General features: G+C 31.8%; 1 protein-coding gene across 1 annotated transcript; it reads right to left on the bottom strand.

Moving 5' to 3' along the window:
- Positions 1-28: 28 nt before the first annotated feature.
- Positions 29-24,382, bottom strand: LOC142322421 (uncharacterized). The gene is made up of 6 exons (XM_075361483.1): positions 24,312-24,382; positions 23,503-23,650; positions 8,333-8,482; positions 7,399-7,548; positions 3,645-3,794; positions 29-503 (listed from the first exon to the last, which is right to left on the bottom strand). Exons 3-6 carry the CDS (start codon positions 8,411-8,413, stop codon positions 156-158), a joined length of 729 nt encoding a protein of 242 aa, XP_075217598.1. The 5' UTR covers positions 8,414-8,482; positions 23,503-23,650; positions 24,312-24,382; the 3' UTR covers positions 29-155.

Consider the following 24,382-nt stretch of genomic DNA (forward strand, 5'->3'; position numbering starts at 1 on the left):
TCTTACAAAAATTACAAATGAATTTCTTCTCACCTGTATGAACAGAGAGATGTGCATTTAAATTACATTTTTGATTAAATGTTTTCTTACAAAAATTACAAGTGAAATTCTTCTCACCAATATGAACAGCGAGATGAGTTTTTAAAGCAGATGGTTTAGTAAAAGATTTTTGACAAAAATGACATGTAAATTTTTTTTTTTACAACATGAGTAGATAATTGTGACTCTAAAGTAGATTTCTGAGCGAAAGACTCCTCACAAAAAACAGATGTGTTAATAGGAAGAATAGAAGATATGATGTTCCCTTCTTTAACTTTTTTTTCTGTAATTTGCATGCAGTTTTCTTTAAAAGAAAAACTGTTTAAACCATGATATTCTTTACCGATGTCATTATCACATATACAGTTATTTTTTAATTTATTGCAAACCACACATTTTGATGTCTGTAAACTACTTTCAGTACTTCTTTCATCCACATCATCGATAGCTTCTTCACTAAGATTCTAAAAAAATAATAAAACTGAAAAGTTAAAAATCTATCACAAAACTTTATTAATTTTAATAATGCCAACTATAAATTGACAACTATACTTTAATATTAAATATCTCATCTTCATATTTAAGCAACTACAATATGTTTGTTTGTAAGTAGCAAAAGTAAAAATTTCATTAGTATAAGCAGTTAAAATATAAGGAACAAAATGTAACAATCCCCAAACTATCTGCTACATTGTATACAAACTAAAACTAGTCTGACAACAGAAAATTTTATAATGGCAAATAAAAAAATAAAAATTACTGAAGTTTGTTCTCTTAACATAACTTAAAATAGAAATCTGGCAATAAGTGTACATATTTTCGAAACTCATCCCTAGATTAAGATATTTGTCATTACAATTCTTCTAATTAAATCAAACAGAGAGAAGAGTAATACGATCAGTTTAAATTTATTATTAGATTTTAATCCACTGGAAGAACTGAATGAAATGAAAAATAGGAAAACAGGTTAAGTATTGGATGTGTGATTCAAGTTAACAGTGAAAAATTATTTACTGAAGATCCAGAAAAATATAATTTACCATTAAAATGAAAAAAAAATTTAATCCATTCTGATACACAAAAATCAGAGTGCCATGAGAAAAGCAATGTCTGCTGCAATAAAACTTGAAATATTGTAAACTATTTTATCTGCAGGAATGAGCTACATATTTCTTGAGAAATGTTCAATTTCTAAATCACGTATATTCAGATTCACACCAGAAGTTTGTAACGTAATTTATAACCTGCTGAGGAATAAGTTATACATAACTATTTATTTTTTGACAAATTTTGGTCTTAGGATGTAACTCAATTTTGTGAGAGAATAGAAAAGAATTCTGATAATTCCAGACTGTTTAGTACAAATAATAAAAGTAAAAAAATTTACATCTTTTCAGACACAACAAAATTAATTAACCTGCAGCATTAACAATACACATTTGGTGTTACTTAGTGAACATTATTTTGGGTCTATTGTAGATTTGTTGAAGCATCAATGCCACCACAGTTCATTGTGTCAAGACTTGGTAAAAAAACTCCTGCACAATTTTGGCCAAACAATGTGATAAAACTGTACAATAGCATGTTAGCATGTAATTAATACCTGATATCCAACTTAGATAAAAGATACCTTAAGAAAAAATTAGTCGATTATGAAGTTACTTATTTTTTCATTAGTGGATATTGACCAGATTTGCAGTAATGATGAAACCATCTCTTTATACATAGATTTTTTAAATCTCATTGTTAAGATCACTAAAATTGGTTAATAGGACAAACCAATCGCTGAACTGATGATTGTGTTTTATGGTAATTTATTAAAGAAGGAGGGAGAATTTTTCTCACCCTTCATAGCTCACACAAAGCCACAGACATTTCTTTCACAGCTATTTTGGTGACATAATATTTTGAGTAACATGATTAGCATCTTTGTAGACAAAATATTCAGCAATATCACATTCTGTCAATGTAAAATCATTGCTACTAACATGAAAATTTATCATTCTAAAGCACCAACTCTAACATGATGTTCATAATCCAGTGCATTTAAAAGACACCTATATAAAAATGATTACAGGTTGAAGGATTTTATTCCGTGCATTATGAATAATGTTTCCTACAAAGGTTGGTAATCCTCTTGTGTGCAGTTAGCTTGCATGAGTCAATCAGGATGTCTGAACAAAGAAGATGTGATTCTTTATTTTCACTCTTTGTTCATTGTCTTTGAACGACTCAGGCTGTCTTTCCATGTGCTCACAGAACAGTGAATATTTGTCATTTAATACATCTTTATAAGCATGGAGAGTATATACAATCAGTGAAAGACTATTATTTTATTAGATTTCCAGGTACACTGGTTCCTAATCGATATAGTATAAGAGCACAAACTGAAGACTTTGGGCAGATTGACTCAGTAAAGAAATATGAATACAGTGATAGACCATCAGTACTTGAAGAAAAAGCTAAGACGTACCTACTGCTATGTGATGTAGCCTCAGCAAATCTGTACAAAAGTTAGCTAGGCAGAAAAAACAACTGCAATAAGGTAATTTTTAAGAAGCTCAGTCTCATCCCATATAAAGCGATTCAAAAGTTACTGGCCAGAAACTGTGGAAAGTGAATTACATGCAGTCAATAGTTTTAACAGTTTCTAGTGGATGTTTATGGACTGCCAACAATTAAAGCTCAAATTTAATTTAAGCTGTTATTTAATACAAATTAAATTCTATGTGAAAGGAAACTCGAAGAAGTTTCCCTTGTTTTGAGAAAGCTGATGCGCTCCATGGTTACAAAAAGACAAGTTTTGTTTTGCTAAAAAGATAGTAACATTTTAATGTATTCCACTAAATTTCAGATTTATATTATGCAATACTCATATTACTATTGTATAATCATTTTATTATAATATAATTACCGATTATAATTCAATATACAAGAAAAAAAAGGTTCTATCAATGAGTACTGAAAAACCCTAGAGAAATGGCTTAATCCTACACTAAAAATCATAGGAATCCTCATAAACCTCAAATATCACTCTAAAAACTACACATGCAGTACAGATCCTTAAAAAGGTAGCCTCATAGACATTTAGGAATGGTTTTAAGAAGTATAATATTTCTTACATTTATTCATATCTGTGTTTTATTTATGTTTCAACAGCAATAGTATAACACGTTGCCTGTCAGGAGATAAACAATTTGTTATGGCTGTGGCACATGTACAGCACTATAAGAGAGCCGTCAAAGTAGTTTTCTGACGGAAACACTGTTCATTACAAAGCTGGTTTCTGTGAATAGATTATAAATTTACTTGCAAGAATCTACCAATGCATTTCAGTAGGTATGTTGTGTGATGAGCACAGGATTTTTGACACTATGAAAAGAAACCAGAAAAATTTTATAAAACCTGACATGAAATGATTAACCTTTTTCAAAAGCCATGACTTTTCAGGAGCGACTTGCGACTCGTGTCTGGTCAGCTACAATCCCCCACCACATACTGTTCTTTTTCATCATTTCTTTTACGTTTTTAATCAATGTGTCTAGTATTAAACAAGAATGCTAAATATAAAGTAAGCCATTAAACAGTAAATGAAAATATCTTACTTGTCTAGATGTTGCCAGTTTATCATCTATCATGGCAACAGGAGCAAACAAATTTGCTGTTTGCTCCGTTTCACGCTTGATTTCTACTTCAATACTGGAGGGTAATGGATCTTCATTCAAAAATGAACTACCAGTTTGTGCATTCATTCTCTGCAACAAAATAAACTAATAATAATTAATTATCTTTATAGAAGTGAAAAATATTTATTCTTCTTACGATCGTAAAATAAATTGATTTTCACAGCAATAACTCACCTGTGTGAGTGCTTCTGCAATAGTGTGAAACTGGCATCTTTCAGTATATAATCACACTTTACAATGCCAGACATAGAAATATTAGACATTGACATTAAATTAAAGACATTGGCATTAAATTCATAGATTAATAGAAAAATGTCTGCACCTAATCACCATCTAAATTGTTTGGTAAAAGACAAAGTTAATGGAAACATAAAGAAACACATCAATGCTGTTTGAAAACAAAAAACAAGTGATCTAGAATGGGGATTATCAAAAACTATAATAAAGGTTCTCATAACCGAATATACTTCAAAAAAGCAAGGACAGAATTGTATTGTTTTATTACTACCTTTGTAAACAACGTTGAATCTGGATAAAGAATGAATAATGTTCATCCAGCTTTATGTATAGGATGAGCCATCAGCTCACTGTATTTTCTTTGTTATGTATTGTAAAAAATGTTTATCTTCTCTAAAATGGTATGACAATCTGTTTTATCAAAGATAACTACTTCCACTATTAACAAATTTTTTTAAACTATTAATCAAAATTTATCATGTTAACATAAGAATGCTAAACAATATGCGAGATATAAACAGTAAATAAAAATATCTTGCTGAATAGAAAAATTGAGAATTCTTACAATAAGTAAGTTTAACATTTTTAACTTCAACAAGAGAAAGAAGGGACCGACTTATAGAGTTTTGCACGAAGTATAATTTAGTAATTGCCAACACCCAATTTAAAAATCATAATAGAAGAATATACACTTGGAAAAAGCCAGGCGATACTGCAAGGTATCAGATAGATTATATCATGGTTAAACAAAGATTTAGAAATCAACTCGTTGACTGCAAAACTTACCCTGGAGCAGACATTGATAGCGACCATAATTTGGTGATAATGAAATGTAGATTGGGGTTTAAAAACCTGAAGAAAAGGTGCCAGATGAATCGGTGGAATTTAGAGAAGCTTGAGGAAAAGGAGGTAAAGAAGATATTTGAGGAGAACATCGCAAGAGGTCTGAGTAAAAAAGATAAGGTAGAAAATGTAGAAGAAGAATGGGAGAATGTTAAAAAGGAAATTCTTAAATCAGCAAAAGCAAACTTAGGCGGAATAAAGAGAACTGGTAGAAAACCTTGGGTTTCAGACAATATATTGCAGCTGATGGATGAACGTAGAATATATAAGAATGCTAGTGATGAAGAAAGTAAAAGGAACTATCGACAATTAAGAAATGCTATAAACAGGAAGTGCAAACTAGCGAAAGAAGAGTGGATTAAAGAAAAGTGTTCAGAAGTGGAAAGAGAAATGAACATTGATAAAATAGACGGAGCATACAGGAAAGTTAAGGAAATTTTTGGGGCACAAAATTAAAATCTAATAATGTGTTAAACAACGATGGTACACCAATATATAATACGAAAGGTAAAGTTGATAGATGGGTGGAATATGTTGAAGAATTATACGGAGGAAATTAATTAGAAAATGGTGTTATAGAGGAAGAAGAGGAAGTTGAGGAGAATGAAATGGGAGAAACAATACTGAGATCTGAATTTAAGAGAGCATTAAATGATTTAAATGGCAGAAAAGCTCCTGGAATAGACAGAATACCTGTAGAATTACTGCGCAGTGCAGGTGAGGAAGCGATTGATAGATTATACAAACTGGTGTGTAATATTTATGAAAAAGGGGATGTTCCGTCAGACTTAAAAAAAAGTGTTATAGTCATGATACCAAAGAAAGCAGGGGCAGATAAATGTGAAGAATACAGAACAATTAGTTTAACTAGGCATGCATCAAAAATCTTAACTGGAATTCTATACAGAATAATTGAGAGGACAGTGGAAGAAGTGTTAGGAGAAGACTAATTTGATTTCAGTTAAAGTATAGGGACAAGGGAAGCAAATTTAGGCCTCAGATTAATAGTAGAAGGAAGATTAAAGAAAAACAAACCAACATACTTAGCATTTATAGATCTAGAAAAGGCATTCGACAACGTAGACAGCAATAAAATGTTCAGCATTTTAAAAAAAATAGGGTTCAAATACAGAGATAGAAGAACAATTGCTAACATTTACAGGAACCAAACAGCAATGGTAATAATTGAAGAACATAAGAAAGAAGCCATAATAAGAAAGGGAGTCCGACAAGGATGTTCCCTATCCCCGTTACTTTTTAATCTTTACATAGAACAAGCAGTTAATGATATTAAAGAACAATTTAGGTTCGGAGTAACAGTACAAGGTGAAAAAATAAAGATGCTACGATTTGCTGATGATATAGTAATTCTAGCCGAGAGTAAAAAGGATTTAGAAGAAACAATGAATGGCATAGGTGAAGTCCTACGCAAGAACTATTGCATGAAAATAAACAGGAACAAAACAAAAATAATGAAATGTATTAGAAATAACAAAGATGGACCACTGAATGTGAAAATACGAGGAGAAAAGATTATGGAGGTAGAAGAATTTTGTAATTTGGGAAGTAGAATTACTAAAGATGGACGAAGCAGGAGCGATATAAAATCCTGAATAGCACAAGCGAAACGAGCCTTCAGTCAGAAATATAATTTGTTTACATCAAAAATTAATTTAAATGTCAGGAAAAGATTTTTGAAAGTGTATGTTTGGAGTGTCGCTTTATATGGAAGTGAAACTTGGACGATCGGAGTATCTGAAAATAAAAGATTAGAAGCTTTTGAAATGCGGTGCTATAGGAGAATGTTAAAAATCAGATGGGTGGATAAAGTGACAAATGAAGAGGTATTGCGGCAAATAGATGAAGAAAGAAGCGTTTGGAAAAATATAGTTAAAAGAAGAGACAGACTTATAGGCCACATACTAAGGCATCCTGGAATAGTCGCTTTAATATTGGAAGGACAGGTAGAAGGAAAAAATTGTTAGGCAGGCCACGTTTGGAATATGTAAAACAAATTGTTAGGGATGTAGGATGTAGAGGGTATACTGAAATGAAACGACTAGCACTAGATAGGGAATCTTGGAGAGCTGCATCAAACCAGTCAAATGACTGAGAAAAAAAAAAAATCATATGGTTTGGCAGCAGGTACAAGCAAATATTATGCTTGCTCTTTTTCATGCTTCATTTCTTTTTTAATACTGGAAGATAATGGATCTTCTTCCAAAAATGAATTAATAGTTTGTGCATCCACACTCTGAAACAAAATATAAAGTAATAATAATATTCTATTGTAATAGTGGAACTTAAAATAACCTAAGTTACTGAAATATTACTGTAAAATAACAACTGATGAATTCTAGAGCTTGCAGCTAACTATAATGTCAAAGATAACACTGCGGAACAATGATTGTGTTTCCTAAGAAACTACAAGTGAAATAATTAAAACATAACTGCTAAACACCAAAAATCCATAAATTTTATTTCAATCACCCTTAGTTTATATGGAATACATTTTAAAGTGGTTTTATTTAAATTCATATCTGAGTTGCAAGATTACACATACTGAGATGCAAGATTGATGAATATCTCTTACTTGTCTAGATGTTGCCAGTTTATCATCTTTCATGGCAACAGGTGCAAACAAACATCCTGTTTGCTCTATTTCATGCTTGATTTCTTCTTTAATACTGGACGATAATGTATCTTCATTCAAAAATGAACTACCAGTTTGTGCATTCATACTCTGCAACAAAATAAACTAATAATAATTAATTAGCTTTATAGAGGTAAAAAATATTTATTCTTCTTACGATCGTAAAATAAATTGATTTTCACAGCAATAACTCACCTGTGTGAGTGCTTCCGTAATATACAGAAAGATGCCTCTTTCTGTATATAATCATACTTTACAACGCCAAAACATAGAAATATTGAAGACATTGGCATTAAATTCATAGATTAATAGAAAATTTTCTGCATCTAAACACCATCTAAATCGTTTGGTAAAAGACACAGTTAATCGGTGGAAACATAAAGAAACACATCAATCCTGTTTGAAAACAAAAATGCAGTGATCTAGAATTAGGATTATCGAAAACTATAATAATGGTTCTCATAACTGAATATACTTCAAAAAGCAAGGACAGAATTGTATTGTTTTATTATACTACATTTGTAAACAACGTTGAATCTGGATATAGAATGAATAAGGTTTATCCAGCTTTGTATATAGGATGAGACATCAGCTCACTGTATTTTCTTTGTTATGTATTGTAAAAAATGTTTTTCTTTTCTAAAATGGTATGACAATCTGTTTTATCAAAGGTAACTACTTGCACTATTAACAAATTTTTTTTTCTTGCACTATTAATCAAAATATATCATGTTAACACATGAATGCTAAACAATATGAGGGCTATAAACAGTAAATAAAAATATCTTGCTGAATAGAAAAATTGAGAAATTCTTACAATAAGTAGGTTTAACATTTTTAACTTCAACAAAGTTAAAATAGAAAAAAAGCTTACTTGTTTAAATATTGTCTGTTTATCATATGGTTTGTCAGCAGGTACAAACAAATATTCTGTTTGCTCTTTTTCATGCTTCATTTCTTTTTTAATACTGGAAGATAATGGATCTTCTTCCAAAAATGAATTAATAGTTTGTGCATCCACACTCTGAAACAAAATATAAAGTAATAATAATATTTTATTATAATAGTAGGTCTTAAGATAACCTAAGTTAATGAAAAATAATGACTGAAGAAGTCTAGAGCTTGGAGCTAAATATACTGTCAAAGATAACACTGTGGAACAATGATTGTGTTTCCTGAGAAACTACAAGTGAAATAATTAAAACAACTGTTAAATGTCAAAAATCCTTAAATTATTTCAATCACCCTTAGTTTACAAGAAATGTATTTTAAACTGTTTTTAAATCATATCTGAGATGCAAGATTACGCTTTACAAAATGTTTTAATTTTTTTTTCTCTTAATAACACGTACAATTACAATCTACGCCTCTGTAAAGCCATAAGTAAGTCCCTGTCAAAAGCACATAATAAGGGAGTCCTTAAGAAACCTCCAAAATAAGTAACACATAATAAGTAGTTGCAAGTAAACTTAAAGTTTAACATGAAATTTCTAGTTCAGTCATAAATCACAAAACATTAAGTTCAACAACATATAGTCCACAAGAACAAACAATAACAAAGAATAAAAAGAAAAAAAAAACAAGAATAAAAAGAGAGAGAAGTTACTAAGAAATTACATACGACACCAGTAAACTTGATGGTGTTAGATTCCAAACTGTTACACAGACCCTAAGTCGAGTACATCGGCACGTCTCAACTGTCGGACGTCCCTGCTGTTATCGAAAAATTAATTGCAAAGTGGTTTACATGATTTTCAAGCCTCTGCCGGCGTTTGACACTGGGCTGTTGTGCTATCTAACAAACTGACCTTGTGTAAAGATAGAAAATAAAGAAAACTATGGAGAGGGTGAGTGATGACCCTGGATAAAAAGAAAACCCTGGATTCAGGATTTTGGTGGCTGCAGTAATTTTCAATTTGGCCATTGATAAAGTTTTAAAACCTCTGCAAGCAAATGGAAATGTTTTCCATAAAATGAAACAGGCGTGTGTTTATGTTGATGCGGTTCTCATCTCAAGAAATGTTCACACCATAATAGAAATATCTAAAATATTATAGGATGAGAAAAAACACAGTGGGTCTGGAAATTAATACGGAAAAGACAAAATACTTTAAAATGACAACAGTTTGATTGGCATTCCTGCCACCACCGGTCGCCGTAACGCATAAGACCGAATGTCTGTGTGACAAATGGCTACTGAGCCACAAAACAGTTTAGCGACCAGTGTCATAACTAGCTCCTAGAGCTAACCTAAAAGCGTGAGTGGAATAAGCGTGGTTGTTCACTAATGTGACCATACGTCACTTGTGTTGTAAGGTATCAATATTTTTTATTAAGCTTTCCCACTGTCCAGTTAAATATTGAATTGTTTTTCTAATATTCATTTGATTAGTCTAATTCATGACTAACTTACGGATTTCAACTAAAGTTAAAAACTTTGAATTAATAACTAATTTGTAAAATAAATGAGGACTCCAATTACCTACAGGAGAATTTTCCTAAAATTAGTGATGCAAAAATCAAGGAAGGTATCTTCTTCATTGGGCCCCAGATAAGAGATCTAATGGAAAATGTACATCTTAATATGTTGCTTTCTAAGAAAACACAAAGGACGTAATTACAAGGCTATAATTGACAGTATGAATGATGCATATACAAATATGGAATGTAATATTTCTAAAAGACATATTACATCCCATATTTGTATTTCAACACAGCCATGTAGACGTTTCCAAGAAACCTTGTAGATGTTTGCGATGAACATGTTGGGAGATTTCATCTGGAAATCTCAAACATGGAACGCCTTTACTAAGGAAAATCAACATCAACAATACTTGCAGAATACTGTTGGCAGCTGAAAAAGAGATTCTGTATACACACACACACGAGGAAGACATACGCAAAAAAATTCAGTGAGGCATGTAGAATTAATAATTCCAGTTTACAAGAAAGAACCTTGTACAACTATCTTATAGACAATTGAACAAGGGCCTCCATGAACATTCTTTATCATGCAAACTAATTCTGTTGCCTCTAAAACTTTCACACCAATTTCAGACGTTTTTTTCATTCATTACATTATCACTGTACAAAGCAACAAACGGCTTATGAATTTCAGCCGGCTTAACGTTTTGATGGTTTAAAAAATATATGACTCCACGTATTTCAGTCGGTAACAACATCGATTTTCTTATTCATTTTATAACGTAATAACTCACATGTAATCAAAGATACTGCAACGTGACAACTTAAAGACAACAATGCAATTTGTGCATTACTAGTGTGACAATGAATGACAGGTTCACCAACCTTAAGGAAAGAAATTTCCTAGTGGTCTTTCCTTTACAGATATCCCTCATAAATATACCACGACATATAAATAAAAATCACTTTCACTCCCTACAAAGTGTAAAAAAAAATCTTAATCACTAGCAAACACTATCTACCTGAATAGAGTTCATATACAGGTTACAGAGTGTCGACAGATGACAGCATGTGAAAGGGATATGTATTAGTATTCCTACCGTGCTGCTGCAATGTTTGTAATTATTCATCACAGTCCACAATATGTATAAATTCAATGATATAGAGAAAATAAATTTAACATATCCTTTATTTAACCTTTGTAAACAACGTTGATTCTTAGTATAAATCAAATAATGTTTTGTGAGCTTTGTGTATAGGATGATGCACCAGCTCATTGTATTTTCTTTGTTCCATATTGCAGTAGAAGATGTTTATATACTGTAAAACAGTATTGTAAAATTAGCTCCCCATACTCAAACAATTACTTTTGTTTTATGCTATATATCAGGATATCTCAAGTTAAATATGAATGCTAAAATTATATGGGCCATAACAGTAAATAAATTATCTTGATAAGAGAAAAATTGAGACTTCTTACAATAAGTAGGTTTAACATTTTTAACTTTAATCAAGTTAAAATAGAAAATAGCTTACTTGTTTAAATATTGTCTGGTTTTGATTTTTTGGCCTATTTTTACTTTTGGGGGCATTTTTATAGCCATTCTCTTATTAGCATTTCTATAGCTCAACTGAATAATAGTGGTGAGAGACCATCAACTTGGCACAGTCATGTTTTGATCTCAAATGGTTCCGAGAGCTCACCTCTGAATTTTACCTTTGAATGTTTGAGAGGGTCAGTTTTGTAATGTTTTATCAATGGTATCTTACAATTTTAATAGGAATTCTCTGTGGATGCAATCATAAGCTTTCTTGAAATCTACAAATGTTATCACAATGTCTGTTGCTTTTTTTTGTAGTAATCCATTATTAGCTTGAGACTCAACTGGTCTGGATAAACCACCAGCATCTTAAACCTCTCCAGTATTCTCCTAGTTCTTTGTCGAGTTGTGAACTGATCCTGTTCAGGATGATTCCTGAAAGAAATTTGTATGTTGCGTCTAGGATTGATAGTTCCACATTGTGCAGCATAAATTTGAGGTCTTTAATGTTGCACACCAGCTGGCCATTTACATTGGTATGGTTAACGGACGAAGGGCCTTTTCAGGTACAAATATTGACATCATCATCGGTAGGGTCATCCTGGCAGGATCTTTGACTGGCCTGTGGCCACGACTGTTGTAGCGATCATTGGTTGATAATTTCTGAAATAGCAGATGAGGTGCGTGATGGCCATGAGGGACCCTTTCCTGTTTACCAGGGACACTTCCTGCATAGGAAGGCGGATTGGCCAAAATTCTACTCTTTGCTGGAGTTCAGACTGGAGATTTTTTCTTGAGACCTTGACGGCCTGCCATTAGATGTCCTGGCAGAAAATTTCACTTCTGCGGTGGCGGAAGTGGCTGAAGCTGCCATTCTTAGAGGCACTGGCCCAGAACGTATATCTGGTTGGTGGTCTCCTGACAGCAATGAAGCAGTCTGTAAATCGACTCAGAAGGGCTGCCAACGAAAGTGTGATGCCAATCTGAGGTGAAGGGTGATCTTGCTAAAGGGCTGATTAGCTGCTTCCCAATGAATCCAGGTTTTGATGGCTGGTCTCCCCATACAACACATTACTGTTCAAAAATACCTGGGTGCTATCCTTGATGTAAATTTTCAGTTCAAGGAACATCTACAGTATGTGGCAAAAAGGTCGCTGATGCTTTTTATGGAATCTGTACAGTCATTCATCCCAATTGGGGGTTGAATTACCGTACCATGTGTATCCTTTAGAAAGGTGTCAGTGAAGATATTATGTTGTATGCTGCGCCTGTCTGGGCTTGCCACAAGACTTTTAGGTATTACACGGATATTTTGTTGCCGGCCCAGACTCTTCTTGCTGGCTGTTATAGAACAGTCTCGTGGGAGGCAGTCTGTGTTATAGCCGAAGTCAAACCAATAGATATCTTGGCTAATGAGCGTAGGGATCTCTACAAAAGTCTGATCTTCTCTGGCTGTTTTCTAATTCTTCATCTCACCCAATGCTTGGTAGAGTTCTTTCACTATGCAAGGGTTGATGTTTTCTAATGATGTTGGTATTGAAGTTTAGGAGTTCTGTCGTTTCTTCACAATTTAGTACTGAAATGTTGAAATATTTACTAGGATTTCTACGCTGCCTTTATTGTTATGGGCCAGATTACAGTTTTCATTATTTATTACTAGGGTTGGGGAATCGTATTTTTGAAGTAGTCTCTTGACTGTGTTTTATTGAATTTTTCTCCTACTGATTTCAATAAGTCTTTATGGGATTTTTTTTTCCTTAGGGTTCAGCTGGTTTCTTTTTTTTCTTTTACTAGATTCTGGAACGATGTTTCTGATTTTTGGGATTGATGAAATAGCCGTGCTTGATGTCTTTTCTCCACTGTTTCGTCACATTTGCTGTTCCACCATCAATGTTTTCTACAGGATTTTTACAGGAAATAAAAGTATCTTGATGAAGAGAAAAATTGAGAATTCTTACGATAAGTAAGTTTAACATTTTTAACTTCAACCAAGTTAAAATAGAAAATAGCTTACTTGTTTAAATATTGTCTGTTCATCAAGTGTAACATTCTAGCAACATAAAATAAAGGAGTCTTCCATGATCTATTAGAAGTATGCAAGTCAAAAGGGGGTCTAACATGACCCTAGTTACAACTTCCTGAAAAAACAACCATCTTGAAACTGATAAATACAGTGTTTTTCAAGCAGTATAACGTGAATGACATTTCAATGTTATACTGTGTTTTTAACACAAGAAAACTACTCAGTATGCCTCATTTTACCGACAAGCTTCTTTCTCTACTCATTAATCTGCTATAGTAACATATGATGTAAAAACTTGTAAAACTGCAACCCTTTCATATGCCATTATCAGCCATTAATAAACACGTTACAGATTTTTTGGATGAAAATTTCAAGAGAAGCAAGCAATTAATCAAACATGAAAATTTATTACACTGTTTCCGGTAATGCCAGAGTCCAAACATTTTGCGTGGTACACAGAAGCCATTGTGAAAAGGTTAAAAATTTAACAGAAATATATCAGATTATCTTTTCTTATAGAAAGTTTACAAGAACCTTCCAAAACTATCTTATAGAGACCTGAACAACCAGAACCAGTACAACAAATTTTAATCAAAAACGTTAATTTTAGAAGAAAATTAAGGTAAGGTATGTCAGCCACGTTTGTTTAATGCTCTGTGATATTGGCCAATTTAAGTGGTATAAAGTGCATTTTTGTGAAATATTTTGTTTAACTTTTAGTACTAAATAAGTGGAATGCATAGATGTAATGTTTGTTTTAATCTGGCCATTAATTTTTTATTGTATTTACATTTGAAAATTTGAGATGGCATCGGGGGGATTCAACCTCCTGACAAGCAGTGTGATCAATTTTTTTAATTACATCCTGAACAAAAAGTTGCAGTAATAGTGTATTTTTTATGTGGACGAATATTACATCAAAGTGATATTTTGAAAATAAGAGGAACCAAATATATATGTTATACATGAGTAATTTGTTCGGAGCATAATATAACCTCAGAGTATGATGATGAGTCACTAAGTGATTGCAAGAACAGTAATAGCCGACATTAAAAGTCAAAAGCAAGTTGATATCAAGGCACAAAAGCTAAAGAACTACAAAAAGAATCTCGAGACACACCTAATACTACAATAATAAATGAAGATGCAGAATATGAAATCATGAAAAAAGAAGAACTATTACTAAAACAACTAAACAAGGGATTAATCTATAAAAATTCACACTTATAAGATACAAAAAAACGAACAAATAAGTAAATCAATTTTTGTACAAATAACTAACAACATTAAACCTCAGACAGGAAGAGTACCGAGAATAATAATAAAGAGAATAAACAAGGATGATCATACTGACATAAAAGGTAAAGCAACACAATACATGATAAAAGATGAATCTATTCAAACTAATTAAATTTACATGAGGAATGATAATGAAATGGTTATAAGTTGTATGAATAAAAACAGTAGATTTAAAACCAAAAAAATTCTACAAAATAAATTATTTAGTGCTTTTAAACATCAAGTGAAACAATTACTAAAACACAAATAAAAATAGTTGGAATAGATAATGATGAAAAAACAAACAATAAAAAATTGAACAAGATATAAATGATAGGAATTTAAGCAATTTTATCCCCAAAGACAAAGTTTTACACATGTGCAATAATAAAAACACTGGAATAGATACAGTTATTACGGAAGTTTCACCTGAAATTTATATACATCTAAGAGAAAGCAACAATCAAATTTTTGAAAGATATCAAAATTGGAGAATTTATGATATGATAAATGTTAGGCCATGCTTGCTCTAAGTGTGGTAGATTTGGACATACTGAAAAGAAATGGAGAAACGAAGTTATATGGCTTAAGTGTTCTCATAAAAATGAAACTAATATGTACTCGTGTCAATAAGTAAGGTGTCCAAACCGTATCTATAACAATAATAAATACAAATCTAACTACAATATTAATCATTCTGTCATGTACTTGAACTCATGTCAAATTTATAAGAACACAGTAAAAAGGTTAATTGAGATGACTGGTTATTCTGCGACACCTGAATTACCATTATGGAACAATAAATATACAGGCACATTGACCAAAGGTACCTGAACAGATGATACCTACTACTATATCCACAAATAGTCTACTTTGTGACTTTATACAAGCAACATTATTGTCCATCTGCATAAATATGCAGTGGTCAGCGGAAAAGAGGATACAACTGATTTACGTGACAATGGAGAATAGGATAGATGTTATTGAAGGTATACAACACGACAATCTTGTGAGAGAAAAAACATATTGTGATCTTGAAACTCTCAACAGAAATATGCATCATGATAGATTAATACTATACATACCTAAACATAAATTTAAATGCCAATTATGAAAACCTTGTTTTTTATTGAGAGTTTAAGAAAAATATCCTTATATTATTGTTTGTACTTAAACTTGTAATCTTGAAAATCTTGGATATTTTTGTTTGGCAGGATATAGAATATATTACAATAATAGTAGGATTAATAAATCAGATGGTGTTGTTATATATGTGAAAGGAAATTTAATGGATAATACTGAAACAATAGAAATAGACAGACTTAAAGTTCTAAATACAAGAGTGAAAATTGATGAGTTGAGCATCTTTGAGGTATCGGACATATATATATATATCCCATGATATGCCTAAACTTGAATTTATCAATAATATAAAGAAATTATTAATTCAGAAGAAAAATCTCAAAAATCATTGGAGACTGTAATATTGATTTGCTAGAATATGGGGATATAAATCAGGAACTTTTAAACAATTTTCTTGGGAATAGATATATACTAAATTTTCACGGGGTAACAACCCCATCCAATAATGAAAACAATGGATCCTGCATTGATAATATGTTCGTAAAAACCAGATAATTAATCTTGACGACATTAAACTTGAAAGCTTGATGACCGACCATTACCTGTTATTTGGAACTTAGAATAAATTGCAAACAATAAAAACAACTGGTATAAAATACAATTTAAATTATGGCTAAATCAAAAATTATGCTGAAAGAGTTAAACGGAATAGCATAAACTTGATGTAGGATCCAAATGAAGCAACCGATTGTCTCATAATGGCAATAAGGAAATGTATTGATGATACCCAATATATTACGCAAGTTAAAAAAAAACAGAAATATAATACCTACAAAGGAGTGGATTACCACAGGAATACAACACTCCTGTATTAGAAAAGAGTTACTATATAAGAAATGGAAATAAGAGTCCAAGAATGAAAAATTGAAAACCGAATAAAAAACTATGATAAAAACTTAAGGAAAGTTATAGAAATGGCTAAAATTAATTTTCATAGTAAATTAGTCAAAAAAAATTGTGATAATATTAAGAATTTATGGAAATTTATTAACTCAAAAAATGGAAATAAGGTAAATAAAATTAATGGTATAAATTACATTTATAATCATAGCAAGAACAAAACTGAAAAGCCTGAAGAAAAAGCGAATATTATGAATATATATTTCTGTGGAATAGGAGATATTTTAAGCAAAAAAATTTACAACTGTTGAATATGAATATAAAACTACCACCTGAGTGAAAAAAACAATATTTATGCCCTCCGCTATATAACTAATAAACTATATAATAAATTAGATAAAAATAATCCAATTACAGTTACATTTTTGGACCGAGCTAAAGCATTTGACTCCAACAAATTTTGTTGGATAAGCTTTATAGATATGGTATCAAGGGAAAAACTTTGAAACATATAGAAACTTATTTAAATAACAGGCAACAGAATGTTAGAGTTGGAGTTGACAAGTGTGATTATAGGAAGATATCAATAGGAGTTCTGCAAGGTGCAATCATAGGAGCCTTATTACTTGTACTGTAAAACAATAATGTTCTTGTGGATATGTCTGAAAGTGCAGTTTTGTCATATGCAGATGATACAGCTACAATTGCGACTAGCAAAAATTGGATTGAAATTGAAAGTAAAATGAATGAATACTAAACAATATTTCAAATTCGCTAGCCCTGAATAAGTTATCTGTGAATGTAGACAAAACAGTATTTATGTTTGAAACCTACAGTTTTTTTTGGGGGGGGGGAAGTAAAACGTTTTTACGATGTTGCCTGGAAAACAAAAATATACAATATAAAATCTAATAAAACAACAAAAATTAAAAGAAAAAAACATAAACTAGAAATTTAAAAACAAAATTAAAAATTAAATCAAAATATAAATTACAAAAGCAAAATAATAAACTTAAATTAAAACCTTAAACACAAAACATACAACTACTATCATAGCTAACATAATCAAAATTTAATTATAACCAATATCACAGATTAAAGGTTATCTACTGTCACAATTAACAACTTTATTTACATATATATATAAAACAAAAATAAGAAATTAAACAACACTACTAAAAAGTATCTAAAATACTAACACTTCAAAGAAATAAAAACACCTAACACAAAAGTTCTTTGTTATTGCCCACGATTCGACAAATGTTCCTGGGCTATTTGAAGCTGCAACACAAGGCCGCATAATGCATGCAATCCACAAGGATGTGGTGCACAGTCACGGGGTAGTCGAATCATATGCATACTGGTGCATATACTGCTGTTATCAGATACCCATGAGTAGCTATCATGTGTCCTACCGGCAACACAGAACTTTCAATGTGCCGGAGTTTGTTATCTACTGCAGCCACCCAATCATCTTGCCACTTTGCGCGAAGAGTTAAGTTTTCCATAGTTAATAAAGTAGAATGCAGTAACACAGGTGGTGAAGGATGGTTGACTACATGTGTCTTTAGCAGTGGAATCTCCAGGTTCATTACCCGGTATCCCCACATGGCAAGGGATCGATCAGAAACTCACTTGTATGTTGCACGGTCCAACTCGGCGATTGCATTGTAGATTTTGGTGACAATAGGATCTGGAATAAATGTTTTCTAAGGCTTGGAGAGCACTACACTTATTGCTACAAATAAGGATATGATGGTACTAAGGGTTAATGATTTTCAAAGCCTTATTTATAGCACATAATTCAGCAATAAAAACACTCGTAACACAAGGTAGACTAAACATATAGGTTTGGTCATTAACAATAAATGTGCATCCAATGGTATCATTCTGTTTCAATCCATCCATGTATACTACTGCATCTGGGTTTGTCTTGGAGAATATGGTGAAACATTTGCTGAAAGAAAATAGGTGGTGTTGATTCTTTACTGTATATCGTGAGGTCAATCACAAAATTTATAAGGTTGATTCTCCATGGAGGATAAAACACAGATATATTGGAAAAATAGATGTGTCAACATTTGTAAGTGCAGTAAACACTGGATACAAATACCTATAGGTGCAGTATAATGGTGGACGGTTTTCATATCTTTGAAAACAAGGATTTCCAAGAACTGCGTCAAAAGCCACGTGATTTGGGTGTCCCTGTAGATGGGTAAAATACGATGCAAACCCAGTTCTATCTATCCCAAAGTGACAGCTCACTGCAGTAAACAAGGCTGCTTATGACCAGGGTTGACCTAAAAACAACTGTAGGTAGTCGAAAGAAAGAATCATGTACAGAATCCAGCATTTTAAGCACGGTATTATGAGCTGAAGAGTAGGCGACATAACCATAATCCAAACAGGAACAAACTAAGAAATAGTAAAAACACAACAAACATCTCCAGCGGGCACCCCAATTGGTATTGCAAAGGACTCATAACATATCTAAAAATTTGAAGAATCTCATTTTTAATTCTTTGATGTGTTTCACCCACGTAAGGCGGCTATAAAAAAATAAACCTAAAAATCTGACATCAGTAGAGATAGCAATTACCTCTCTACTGAGAAAGAATTGCAGAATAAAGGGGTACTGCAGGCAAGAAAAGTCTCACATTTTGCTTTCTCAGATGAAAATGTGAAGGAACAACCTTCAAGATGCAGTATTCTGTTGTAGTCTCTCTGCTGTGGCTGTTGAACAGAACACAATATATAAAGGATAATCATCAACATGTAAAGAACATGAAACAGGCATCTGCACACATTCAGTAATATTGCTGATGGCTATAGAAAATAAGGTGGCAGCACTTAATACACTTTGTTGAGATACTCCATTTTCCATGATGATGCTACCCCAGAGAGAATCTCCAACATGAACAAGGGGAGTTTGGTCATTTAAGAAACCCCTAATAAAAGCAGGCATATCGTCCTTGACTCCCCATTCTTTGAGGGTGTTTAGAATACCACATCGCCAGGCCATGTTGAACACCTTTCTCATATCAAAGCAGATAGTGATGAGGCACTGGTGTTACAGGAAAGAATTTTGAATAGCCGCTTCAAATGACACTAAATGGTCAATGAAGGTTCGCCTTGTCAGAAATCATACTGGTATTTGGCATGACAACAGCTTCTGAACAGACAAATGGGAAGATTTGTGCAGAGAATAATCATTATAAACGTTCAATAGATGTTGTAATGCCGAATGAGGAAGGTATGACTGCATACAAAGACGAATGTTGTCAGGTCCACAGGATGTGTCACCTGAGGTTTTAAGTGCATGTGACAACTCATTAAATGCGAATGGAGCATTTAATCCACCGACAGAATCACCAATCTTCAACGATTATACTTCCATCTGTATCTTGTACCTCTGAAATTTATTACTACGTGTTGAAATGAGAGATACAGAGTGAATAGTATTTGCTAAGGTCGTTGCCAGTGCAGAAGGTGATGAAAGGAGCTCTCCTTCATGATTAAACTCAAAAATAGATTGTTTTGGTGACCCACAAATTGCACATTGTGTGATCCATCATTCAGTAGACAAAGGTCTAAGTCTTGCCTCACACTGTTTATCATATTTTCTTGAGAGGCGCAGAAAGTTGAGCCCTAGGAAATACGGTGGACATTGAAGTCTGAATATAGTAAATCTTAAGGAATGTGATTACTGATTTTAACTTGAAACGGGATAAACACATTGATAACATAAACAAAAAGACAAACTAGGTATTTAGTCTTTTTATATTTATATTGAGTCTAATTATATTTTATAAGCAATCAAGAATCATGAACATAAAAATGTTAAGAATGATTTATTACAACTTTTTCCACAGCTTAATTAATTACAGAATTATTGCATGGAGTGGTGCATACAAAATGGGCACAAACTTAATTCAGTCCCTCTAGAAAAGAATACTGAGAATAAGTAAAACTACTGTTAGTAAGGAAATACCCATGAATATTAAACAGATGTTTTCTTATCAATCATTAAATTAAAACTACATTGAATTACAAAATAAATTCATCAACTCCAATAGTACAACAAGAAATAAATACATTTCAATACTGAGAATAAATAAGACTATTAGTTTCAAAAGCAGTTATATCAAAGCTATAAAAATATTTAATCTAGTGCCAAATGATCTCAAAAGATTAGTAGGAAATAAATGTATCACAAACAGAAAACTAATAAGGAATGGAAGGAAATGAGTATATAAGTTTTATGTTTTGTTTACTTGTTAAGGTGCCCTAGTAGAATTTTTTGAATTCTATGCTTAACTGGATGATGTATGGTTATTATTGTTGGAAATATTTATAAGATGTATATCTCTGGTGTTTTAATTATTAAGTTCATTTTGTTTTAGTATGTAAGTTCCAGTCCTGCAAACACATAATCACTATTAACTCTACAGGTATATTAATGTGCATTAGCGAACAGGTAATCACTATTAACTCTGCAGGTGTACTAATGTGTATTAACTGATGTATATTAACTGATAAAATAAATAAATTTATACAAAGGATATAATTTCAATAGAAAAACACATGCACATGGAAACCTGCCTATTTCCATAAATATTTTTAATGTTTTAATTACACTTATTTCAGAATACTTCGAACTATTTCGCCTTCAGAATCATTCTGAATATCTGTCTGCTGTTGTTCATGACTAATTTCCTGTTTGCTAACAGCATGAATGACTTGGTACCAGATATGGTTCCATTATTTCACAAAAAATACATAAGGTTTACTTAGCTCTTGGCTACTCAAATATAATTAATTATTAAATGGGTTATTATAGAAATTAATATATTTTTACATATATTAATATATTTACAACACATAAATAATACACACTTCTTTCTCTCTGTAAAAACGGTAAAAATAATCTTAATCACTAACAAACACTATCGACAGATGACAGCACATGAAGGTAATGTGAATTAGTATTCCTAAACCCTTCCTTTAAAACTTACATATAAATTAACTTAAATCAGCAATTGTGACTCCTCCGGAGAAGGGGGCGCATTGCTCCCTCCATATAGTTAGTGCCCCATTGTGACGTATTCCTGCTAGCCTATGAAGCGTTAGCACCGAAAGGACTTCAGTGGACAGTCTGAAGGGGAATTACGTCGGGAGAACAGGTTTCATAAGCCTAGCCTTCCGCGGTCGGCCCATAAAATGGGTTTGATAACGCTGGTTTAACAACGGATTGGAATGCAATTAAATCCATCCAAAAAAAAAACTAAATATTAAATAAGACAAAACTTGAAAAATTAGACCCGTCACTTAAAATAAACCTTTTAAAAACACGCCCGATTGAATCATCCAGCAGCAAGGGACTCTGTCCAGGTTCTGCGATCCGTAGGGAGAATCTATAAACTCCCGCCAATTTTGCATTCCATTCCATAGTATTCCTACTGTGCTATTGGGGTCCTTGCAATCATACATCACAGTCCACAATATAAATAAAAACATTGAAATAAGGCTGTGAGTTAGCAACCACAATGGATCCTCACGGCCTGCACTGAACAGTTGTGTAAGGAACCACTAAGTTCCTTGTGGCAGCTGTGTTAGTTATTTTATTATACTGGTTAGAGAATACTTTAAAAAAGACAAATCCAAAATATTGCATGAAATTTTCTGTACATTCTATTTGAACAATGTAAAAACACAAGTGAATACTTTTATAAAGGTTTTAAGTTAAGTTACTAATAATTCATTTGAAAATTCATATAAAACATACAGAAAATAAATATAACACATCCTTTATTGCATGTAAAAAATTAGTTCAACAATTTTCATGTCAATTAAGAAATGAATAGCACTGAACTGTATTCATCTGGTCTATCTACACTTAACACTAAACTGTATATAAGAATTTTTTTCTACTATTGTTCTACGTTTACATACTAATCACCTATTAACGTTTATATCAGTATTCAAGAGAACAAATTTCATAAAATTTTCAGACTGAAAGGAGGGAAAAAGCCTCTTAAGTTAAAGAGGGCCTCCATTCATTTATTGCAATTATATACAGATACTAAAGGCTCAAATAACATGAATTTTTCTTACGATTATAAAATAAATTGATTTTCACAGAAATAACTCAACTGTGTGAGTGTTTCCATAATAATATGAAAGTGGCATCTTTCAGTATATAATCAGGCTTGATAGCGAAAAAATACAAACATATTGTAGGCATTGGATTAATTAATCTATCAATAGAAGAATGTATGCACATAAGCACAATCTAATCGGTTTGTAAAAGACACAGGTCACTGGTAGAAACATAAAAATCTTGTTTGAAAACAAAAATGCAGTGATCTAGAATGGGAAATATCAAAAACTATAATAAAGCTTCTCATAACTGAACTTGCTTCATAAAGGCAAGAATAGCTTTGAACTGTTTACTACTACTGTAAACAATGAATAATGTTTAGGCAGCTTTGTTTATAGCATGAGGCATCAGCTCACTGTATTTTCTTTGTTATGTATCATTGTAACAAATGTTTATATATCATAAAATGTTAGGGCAACTGTTCATCAAATCTATTTACCTCCTTATACTCCATTAATAACTGTTTTTTTTACACTATAAATAAAAATATATCACCTCAGACCTTAAGGCTAAACGATATGTGGGCGATAAACAGCAAATAAAAATATATTGATGAAAAGAAAAACTGAGAATTCTTACAATAACTAGGTTTTATATTTTTAACTTAAACCAAGATAAAATAGAAAACAGCTTACTTTTTTAAATATTGTCTGTTCATCATGTTTTAAGAAGAGTTACAAACAAATATTCTGTTTGCTCTGTTTCATGCATGTTTTCTTTTTTAATAGGCAAGGATAAAGGATCTTCTTCCAAAAATGAATTACCACTTCGTGCATTCATACTCTGTAAAAAATATAAAGTAATAATAATATCTTATTACAATACTGCAATTTAAAATAAGGGTGGTTAATGAAATATTACTGAAATGTAACATCAGATGAAGTCAAGAGCTTGGAACTAACTAAATATTAAAGATAATTTAAGGCATATTATGGATGAGAATGCATTCCAAAACACCAACCTGTGTCAGTTATATATAGAAATAACTGACTATAAAAATAATCTAAGTTTATAACAAACACCACATGAAAAACAGTGTTTTATGGAATAACTGAATGATCACTGAATTTCTAAATATCGAAAAAACATACAAGAGTAGGCAATAAAAACAGAGGTCATTGTTTTTTTACCTAAATGATACAATTTTTGACAAAAATTTTTTTTACTGGATATATAGGAATATGTTTAATGTTTTTATCATACTTGAAAAACAATCCATCACAGTAATTCGCCTTCAGAAAGATACTGAATATCTCAGTTGTTCATGACAATTTTCCAGTTTGTTAACAAGGCGAGTCTAACTTGAAACCACATGAGGTTCCTTTATTTCACAAAAAATTCATAAGGTTTTCTTACGTCGTAACTATTCAAATATGAATACTTTTGGAATGGGTTATTATAGAAATAACTATATTATTATTTTTAGGTATATTAATATACTTACGATACGTAAATATTACACACTTCTTTCACACGCTTTGAATACTGTAAACATTCTTAATAGCTATGAGAAGC

The sequence above is a fragment of the Lycorma delicatula genome, chromosome 3, assembly GCF_047948215.1.
Source record: "Lycorma delicatula isolate Av1 chromosome 3, ASM4794821v1, whole genome shotgun sequence".
Classification (NCBI taxonomy): domain Eukaryota; kingdom Metazoa; phylum Arthropoda; class Insecta; order Hemiptera; family Fulgoridae; genus Lycorma; species Lycorma delicatula.